Here is a 10,000-nt window from a genome sequence, read left to right as displayed (position 1 = left end):
TTGCCGATGGAACCTGAGTGACTTAAATGTTAACTGTAAACGGAAGACAAATGTTGATATTTGAATACCTGCATGTAGATCAGCTTGCCATTGGTGTATTTTGCTTTTGCACAAATCAGTAGACCTAATACTGTCTTAGGGAAAGGGGGATGAGTGTTAAGGTTTGATTGCATAGAGGTAATTATGTGTAGTATGCAGTCTCAATAGGAACATGCTCTAGAATGACACAGTTCTCCTTTATTTGCTAGTCTACAGGTCTATTTGAATAAAGATCACTATAGCAAACAGAAATACAGGCTGTTTGTTACTATATACTATTACTGCATAATTTTAATCAGTTTATAAACCATACAAACAAAAACTTACTATATACCCTTGGTCGGCCGTACCTTCCTCCTGCAGCTTCACAGAGAGGAAACGAGAACCTCCCCCTCGGCCAGCTGGTTCTCAGACGCCACAGGCTATGAACCACTGGCACTCTCTGAAATAATCAACAGAGGTACCGAAGTCATTCTTCACAAAATGCGTATAGGTTACCACTGTGCATGGCAGATTATTAAAACAATAGAACGCGAAGAGAGGTGCTGCATGCACTGCGGCGAGGCGAACGCCACACTAGTTCACTACTTAGAGAATTGTGAGCATACACAATTCCTGAGACAGGGACCGCCTACAACAGCCGCTGTGCTGGTAAAGAGGTTATGCGATATGCTTACACCATGGCGGCAGGAGCGCCTGCTGGCAATCCCACCGCCACGGTAAGCACCAAGTGTCAGACAATCAAATGAGACAGCTATAAAAAGCTGACACAGGCCTGTCCATATTTAGAAGGCCCGGACGAAGCTAGAACTTTGCAAATCATTCCAACCAACCAACTTTCTATATTCATCCAAATGTAAAGATGATGTGCTATGACATGTTAATGTAATTAACTTTGGGGGACAGAGAGGTACAAGGCGCTGGAAGAATGTGGGAGAGTTTGGGGTGTAGCTTGAAGAAACATGCCACGCACTACCAGATTTAGGTAATTCTTTATGGTACGGATGGACTCGCCAGAGAGTGAGTAACCAATTCCGTGACAAAATTTATTCAGCAATCTAAGATGCTGGCAATGGGCAGGCCCGAAGGGCCTGCCCAAAGGGAGGATTGATAAGGGCCCTGCCCCCCTGGCACCCCCCAGGGAAACATCTTCACCTCGGCATGCATGGCAAGATAGAGCTGAAACTTGGGAGTACAGAGTGAACAAGGCTGTGAGCGGCACTTTCTGAAGTCTTTATTTGTGGCACTACTGTTTGTGTCTGCAGATTATTTTTTGTACAGATGACAGTAATTTTGCAATATCATCATCAATTTGCCCTAGCAAATTGATACCCCCCTGGCAAAGTTTCACTCATATTCAGAGACACTTCAGGCAGCTTTTCTGATGGAGGGTTACCAACATTACAACTTTGATTGGCTGTGATGTGAGGTAGCTTGTTGATGAGACAGCTCTTCGGAGATTGTCTGACAGGCATGAGATTCTGGTCCGTCTCTCTGTTTAAGGTGTCCAAAGTGTCTTATTACAAACATCTGTCTTCATCTTGGTATGCATGATGAGCCAGAGCTGAAAGGCAGAAGCACTGAGTAGACTTGGGCTGCGAGTTGTGTTTTCACGACCTTTTTCTTTTATTCATGGCATTATCATTTGTGTCGGCAGATTATTCCTTATACAGACAACTGCAACCTTTAGTTCTGTACAAGAAAATTCTCTTTCTAACTTAGTGCATCCATACCATGAAAATTAACCATATTCAGGATTAGGTCTGCTTAGGTCAGGTTAAAAAAAATATCTCTCAATTTATCATTCTTAGACTACAAATGTTATGGTTAAAGTTTACAGCAGGACTAGACATGTCATAGCTATTTTTTTCATTTATTTTATTTTATTTATTTATATTTTATTCTTATTATTATTATTATTATTATTATTATTATTATTATTATTATTATTATTATTATTATTATTATGGGCAGGGATATGAGTGGATTTGCTCATAACAGGCATATTAAGATGTAAAAGTAGGTGGAAAAATTTAATCTTTACAATATGGACACACTAATCCAGGGCAAATCAGAGTTATTGTATTGCACTGAATTTTGTGTTATCCCTAGATTTTAACAGTTACAAAGAATTCATTTCAGTGACATATTGTGAAAGAACTCAAACACAAGTAGCACTGTTAAGTTTGCTTTTGAAATGAGTAATGATTACTGTGACAACAGAACTGTCAAGGTAGATGACAGTACATGTGTAACGTATCAGTGTAACATATGAATGTAACATGTATTTCTTTGTATTACTGAATTTGCTCTCCATGCGTCATTTTCCTTGATACTTGTTTGTTGATTTCCATGTATGATTTTGCTTCTTCAGATTAAATTTAATATTAGTGGATGTAATTTTTCATTTCACACAGGAGTAGGTTGTATAACCAGCAGTTTTCTGTCACTAATGTCACTTCTCTGGCAATCTGACTGGTTACGCTCACATTACTGCTTTATGCATTATTTCTTGTCAGTCTGTGGACTTTATATGTTATATGTTCAAGCTCTTGAAAGCAGTGGATGATAAGGACAGTCTGTGATGTAACTGCATCCTAGGAAAGCACACTTGTTCTTAGGGATTTCTTGGCAATAAATTGCTCATATAACCATATAGCCCTTAGATGCAATTCAGATATAACATTAACCCATTGGCACTGTGTGACAGGGATGTCTCATTGTGAAAAAAAACTTAGCCAAGGAGTGGGTGAGTGGTGGATGATGGGGACGTCTGGACATGATTTCACAAATTTTCTAGAGGGATAACACATTGGGCCTCAAGGAAGCAGCTCTTGCATTATTTCCACTGGTTAATGAGGGTGCAGTGTACCATCTGTGGGCTATGCCTGGAAGAGCACTAACTCAAGGAGAATGCTATATCTATGTGCAGGAACCTATTCTTGCCTGCCCATCCTGGCAACACATTGTGTGTTATGGAAAATTAAATAATATGAATATATAAAATGATTATACAAATAACACAGTATTACTTATTGTTACCATTATTGCACAGAGTGTAGACTATATGGAGTCTGCTCAGTGAAAACTCTCTATTACCATCTTGATACAGCATAACAAGTAACAAATATGGACTTCAGAAAAGACGAGGCAAGGAGTCTTGATACTGCCCATGAGTTTCAGCGTGGGCTGGGTTAAACAAGCCTTAGAGTTGATAGAATTGCTAATTTATCCATAACTCTTATCTCGCAAATTGATAGAAATGATTTGATATATGATACTTGTTTCTGCTTTGACCTTTTCCAGAAACTGCCAAACATTAGAGTGGCTCATTTTAATTTTTAAATGATATGCATTTGTTTGAGAATAGGTAATTGCTTAGAGTAGAAAACAACACATTGGCCTGTATGCTTTGTGTTCCAGCAAAGGCCAACAAACATCACCCTTCATGTGATCTGGTTTTGTCGTTTATATCTATCTATCTATTTCTATTTATCTGTTTATATATGTATGTATGTGTATGTGTATATAATATTCACACTCCTGACAAACCTTACAAAGCATGCAAAAAACTATTTTAAAAATACTCTACTTGTAAATAAGCCCTAATTTTTTGATTGGCTGACTGTTCTCTGAGGTGGGGCTCATTGGCCAGTGATGTGGCTGGAGTCTGGTAGTTAGCCTCGGTTCATGACTTGCTCATATGACCATGCGATGTATACAGAGGGTAACCGAGATGAAGATGTCCGTTAGTTGTCTGCCTGCCAGGCTATAATCATGGCCTTTTAGTGCAAGGGGATGTAGACATATGTTAGCTATGGCAATGTTTAATGAAACTACGACAGATAGTAGTAGAACTTCAAAGAAATCAATTAGCTTATGTATAGATACAGTAATCCAAATTATCACTCACTCATATTATAAGTTGACTTTAATTGATGAAATTCCTTAAGACCAAATTAACTGTAGAAACTAATATCATAGGTATTAATGGTAATTGATAGAGTTGTGAGACAATGCTAATTTGTTTGCCAAGATTTACTCTTGATTTTTTTGTGCCTTTCTGTCTGTCTGTTGATTACCTTCTCTCTCTGTCTCTCTCTCTGTCTCTCTCTCTGTCTCTCTCTCTGTCTCTCTCTCTGTCTCTCTCTGTCTCTCTCTCTGTCTCTCTCTCTGTCTCTCTCTCTGTCTCTGTCTCTGTCTCTGTCTCTGTCTCTGTCTCTGTCTCTCTCTCTGTCTCTCTCTCTGTCTCTCTCTCTGTCTCTCTGTCTCTCTGTCTCTCTGTCTCTCTCTCTCTCTGTCTCTCTCTCTCTCTGTCTCTCTGTCTCTCTGTCTCTCTGTCTCTCTGTGTCTCTGTGTCTCTGTGTCTCTGTGTCTCTGTGTCTCTGTGTCTCTGTGTCTCTGTCTCTCTGTCTCTCTGTCTCTCTGTCTCTCTGTCTCTCTGTCTCTCTCTCTCTCTCTCTCTCTCTCTCTCTCTCTCTCTCTCTCTCTCTCTCTCTCTCTCTCCTCTCCTCTCCCTCCCTCCCTCCCTCCCTCCCTCCCTCCCTCCCTCCCTCCCTCCCTCCCTCTCTCTCTGTCTCTGTCTCTGTCTCCTGTCTCTCTCTCTCTCTCTCTCTCTCTCTCTCTCTCTCTCTCTCTCTCTCTCTCTCTCTCTCTCCTCTCCCTCCCTCCCTCCCTCCCTCCCTCCCTCCCTCCCTCCCTCCCTCCCTCCCCTCCCTCCCTCCCTCCCTCCCTCCCTCCCTCCCTCCCTCCCTCCCCTCCCCCTCCCCCTCCCCTTTTGAGCAAATGATGATAGGCATTCTGATGTAAAGTGATTTTATATGCATTTAGAAATATGATTTTTCTTTATTTTAATTATACCAGTAGAGTGGGTGTGCTTGCAAGGAAATTACACTGATTTTCAGGTAGTGAACTCTTTTGCTGAGCATATAGTAATATCCTTTTTTTCTCCCCAGATCTGTAGGTGCCTGTGTTCAAGATGTCTGCTGATGTGGCAGAGGAGCTGGTTTTTCACTGTACGGATGACAGATTCTTTGTAGAACCTGTTAACTCCAAGCAGCTGCTGGTCATAGACAGAGTTAGCCATGAGATCACTCTGGAGGAGAATAGTGGACAGATTCCCTTCAGCGCTTCTCGGAAGAATATATATGGCTTAGTGGGGGTGATCCACCTGATAGCAGGCCCGTACCTGATCTTGATCACGAAGAGGATTAAAGTAGGAACCTTGAACAAGCAGACAATATGGCGGTTGGCAGACACAGAGATAGTTCCCTATGCCAGGTCATTGGTGTCCTTAACAGCAGAACAGAAATTGTACAATGATAAATATCTATCCATGTTGCAGCAAGTTCTTTCCACACCATACTTCTATTTCTCTTACACTTATGACTTGACCCATACTTTACAGCGGCTGTATTATACTGCTGAAGATTTCCTGCAGATGGCTTTGCATGAGAGAGCTGATGTAAGATTTGTGTGGAATCAGCATCTGTTGAGAGATCTTTGTGTACAACCAGAAATGAGTGCTTTTTGTCTCCCTCTTGTTCATGGTTTTATATCTATCAAGCCGAGTAGCATTAATGGTGAATGGTTTACCTGGGCTATAATATCTCGCAGGAGTGTTTATAGAGCAGGGACTCGCATGTGGACGAGGGGCATAGACCAGGAAGGTGCTGTGGCCAATTATGTAGAAACGGAACAGATAATCGAGTTCCGAGATTTCAGATCATCCTTTGTCCAGACGCGAGGCTCCATCCCTCTTTACTGGTCCCAGGAGCCAAACCTGAAATACAAACCTGCTCCACGCATAGGAAATGCCAATCATGAAGAGGCATTTAGTCGGCACTTTGAGTCTCAGGTCCTGTGCTATGGTAAGCAAGTGGCTGTGAATCTGATTGACCAGAAGGGTGTGGAAGGGAAGCTGCATGAAGCCTTTAAACACCTCATAGAGACAAGTTCCAGCCAGATGATTAGGGACAACGTAAGGTATGAATATTTTGACTTCCACCATGAGTGCCGCAAAATGCGCTGGGATAGGTTGAGTATACTGATGGATCGATTAGCACCAGACCTAGATACAATGGGCTACTTTCTCTTTCGTGATGGTGTTGTGCTACTCGAACAGGAGGGAGTATTCCGCACCAACTGCATTGATTGTCTAGACAGAACGAATGTTGTGCAGTCCATGCTAGCAAGAAAACAACTGCAGTCAGTATTGACAAGGATGGCCATTCTCATTGAAAAGCAGAAAATTGAGGATCAATTTTCCTTTGAGAGCATGTTCAAAAATGTGTGGGCAGATAATGCGGATATAGTAAGTACTGAATATTCAGGAACAGGAGCCTTAAAAACTGACTTCACCCGCACAGGGAAGCGAACCCACATGGGCATGATGAGAGACCTGTGGAACAGCTGCGTGCGTTACATCAAGAACAACTTCTTTGATGGAGACCGCCAAGATGCACTAGATATGTTCCTCGGCAAATACCAGGTGGAGGCCAATGAGGGAGCCACGCGACTCTGCCCCCTCAATAAGAACCGCGACACCCGACTGCTCCTCTTGCCCAGTGCTTTCTTCTTCTCCCTCCTGATGGTGTTCGCCTGCATCCTGCTGCCCTCTGAGTATTCCTCCTTCACGCTCCTCTCACTCCTCTTCTGGTTTGGGATGATGGTGGTGGCCTTCCTAGCCACTCTCATGCAGGGTCGACTCCTTGTCAACTCCCCTCGGCTCTGCCTCTCAACTCTTAATCATCTCACAACCCCTCCTAGAATTGGTTGATCTCCTCCCTAGCATACACAGATTGTGTAGATTAATATCTGCCATTGTACATGTCTTCATTTTATGATTTTTCCCATTGGTTTTTATTTTTGTTTTCTTTCAACTTTCTAGCCTGTCAGATTTGTTTTGGGTATTTGATGCCGTGAACTTTTTTCTTTATATAGGATTTAAGTGTTTAAGGCTGTTTAAGGTGTCTGATTTTTTTTATTAATATAAATGTAATAATATAGAGTTTTGCACACAATGTAGATATGAAACTCAATATTTATATGTATATATATAATACACACATCACCATCCAAGCATTGCCATTTTTATACGGTTTGCACTGCAGTATTAACTTTAGATTTTATTTTATTACAGATTAACTTTGTAAGTTATACATGTGAAATCTTTTGTTGCATGTCTTTGCATAAGCATTTACAGTGCTTGTTCACAGTTAGATTTGCTACCACATAAAGGTACAAAATGAAACTTCTGAAATCTGTCACAGAACAACAAAGAAAATTAAATGTACGAAATGCATGTACAAAATAGGAAGTAAAAACCGACAAGAAGAAATACACGTAGAGAAGAGAAGATTACTCCTTTGACAGTAATCTCTTCCGGTACATAAAGGCAAATTTTTTTATGACTTTGAATGCTGGTAATGATTTAGATGCTACCAAACCTGAGGGCTGTGGGTGACAGGCTAGAATATTGTGATGTTTATTCCTTAGATAATGGCAATGATTAGACAGGACCACTATTCTGTGGCTAGGTGATCGCAAGAAAACACGCAATGTACATAAGGTGTTTGGAGGTTGAATAATGAATCGCACTTATGATTCTCAACTAACGGCTAAATTGGTTTGTTGGAAACATTGGAAGATCAAGCCTGGAATTCTTATGAAAAGAAGTTTTATGTGTATATATGTACATTGTGTTTTTTTTCTGTCAATATAGGCTTTGTTTCTATGAGCAGCTTCAAGTGCTGGGAGAATTTAGATGCAACATAGCTAATATACCAATGATAAAGAGATATTGAGAATGTGTGTTTTTTATTTTTAAAAATCTTTATTTGGAAAGGTGTGTACCTTTGTTTAGGCAGTAAGTCCTGAACTGATTTTAGCCTATTTTGATTTTCTCTATCTCCACTACCATATACTTCAGTTATTATGTGTGTTTTAAGTGTCTCTATACTCTGTAACTCTGAAAATTCTAGTTTGAATAAAAATTACCGCTCTCTTCCAAATTGGTAATAAATACAGTACCAGTTTACCCGAAAATGTATCACAGTCTTTAGCTTCATTAATTCCATAGCTGAAGATGTCCAATTTAACAAATACAAAATGTGCAAGAACACCAAATTTCTTTTTCCATGCAATATTTACCCTCCCAGTTGTCCTAATACTAGATATTTTTAAATACATTCCATAGTTTGAAATGAAAATAAGCATAAGTGAATATTGAAACTTTATTATAATATGCTTTTGTATACATTTCTTTTGTATGTTTGACCATAGAGTTGATATTCGTGTTGTTAAGGAACCCTGCATATTATTATTATTATTTTTTTTTGTTTTTTTTCATTTTTTTTTTATTTAATTATTATTATTATTATTATTTTTTTTTTTTTTTTAATGTAAATAGTGGGTACATATTTTTAAAGCAAATGATGAAAAGTAGATTGATAAACATGTAGACCATGTCAATATAGAGATGTTAAATTTAAGAGAGAAAAAAAAAGAAATCAAGGCTGTCCCAATTTAACATCGAATACAATACACTATGGCAGTGCATATGTACCATAATGATAGGACCTGAATATATGTACTGATATTGATTACAAAGCATGCTGTATGAGTTTGCATTTTGTATTTATTTATTTATTTTTTTTTTTTATTAGAACTGAAGCCCCAATAGATTTCCTTAAAGGAAAATATCTGTTTAGAGTGACAAAAGAAAAAGAACTTGAAATGTTTGTTTATTAAAATCTGGATAATAGGGATTTACTTATAGAATTCTCAATCATTGTGTTAAAGCATCAGGAATAATCAGCATCAGTTCTCATGAATATCAACTAAGATTATTTTTGACATTCTCAGGTAATGAAAAGAAAATATAAATAAAAGACTATTCATTTGCGTATTTTCCAAACTAAAATACGAGAAAAAAAAAGGACTATAAAACTGCTGTGAACTTTTTCGAATCGATGAATATGATGATACAGTGATCTCAGCAACCCTTGTCAGTATAATGGTTAACCAGACATACTTACCCAGTGTACTAACAATGCATAACCTTCCATTAACTGTCAGGAATGTTATAGTTTGGGTATCTTGTTTCATGTACTATATTTATGACTGATAAATCAATAAAGGATACTGGCTGCTTACAGATTGCTTTTATTTTTTAGATGTTTATAAAAGACCTAAGGACTTGCTTCCTCTTGAGTTTCATATATGAATTCTATGTTAAGAAAAAGTCGTAATGTGCGAAGAATTTAATGAACCTATAACTTGTATGATTCAGATGTTGGTTAATATATTCAATATAACTAATTGCAAATCCTATCAGTTAATTATTTTAGAGAATAAGGGAAACGAATAGTATACATACCTAAGTACACTTATTCTTCCAAATGCTCAGGGAAGACGAACAGATTATACACTCATAGTTATATTACACATTTTTTTTTTTCCAGAGATATGTTGAATAAGAAATAATAGGATGTTAATTGCATATCCTGCTTCGTGGAATTCTACATTCTCATTCATGATATTTTATGGAACAGGAAAGGAATGAAGTACAGAATGGATATACATTTAACACGTGCGTGAATTTGGAAAGCAGAATGAGTAAAACAAATAATAGCATAGATTCTTGATATAATATTGATATCTTAAGTAATTCAATGCAGTACATAAGGCAAAGGACAATTTAAAATGGAAGTATAGCTATTTTATCCTATACTCGAAGTTCTTTTTCGAATAAGGGGTGAACTCACGACCGTGTGAATAGCTCTCATATGCATATTATCCTTACTCTTGCAGGTAATACGAATATGTGTGTGTGTGTGTGTGAGCGTGTGCGTGTGCGTGTGCGTGTGCGTGTGCGTGTGTTTGTGTTTGTTTGTTTACATATCTATTTCTTTCCCTTTCTCTCCCTCTCTACGCACCTACTGTCTCTCTCTGCAACACA

At 38.6% G+C, this 10,000-nt stretch overlaps 1 protein-coding gene across 1 annotated transcript in view; it reads left to right on the top strand.

Annotated features, from left to right (window-relative positions):
• Positions 1-9,194, top strand: part of LOC125038524 (phosphatidylinositol-3-phosphatase SAC1-like) — a 9,936-nt gene extending 742 nt beyond the window's left edge. Inside the window, exon 2 of the mRNA XM_047632022.1 lies at positions 4,995-9,194. Coding sequence (XP_047487978.1) covers positions 5,018-6,817 — 1,800 coding nt within the window. The 5' untranslated portion in view covers positions 4,995-5,017 and the 3' untranslated portion in view covers positions 6,818-9,194. The remainder of the gene's footprint in view (positions 1-4,994) is intronic.
• Positions 9,195-10,000: the final 806 nt, after the last annotated feature.

This window comes from Penaeus chinensis, chromosome 25 (genome assembly GCF_019202785.1).
Source record: "Penaeus chinensis breed Huanghai No. 1 chromosome 25, ASM1920278v2, whole genome shotgun sequence".
Taxonomy (NCBI): domain Eukaryota; kingdom Metazoa; phylum Arthropoda; class Malacostraca; order Decapoda; family Penaeidae; genus Penaeus; species Penaeus chinensis.
Note: the sequence above shows the minus strand (reverse complement) of the source record. Positions and strands in the feature narration are given on the sequence as shown.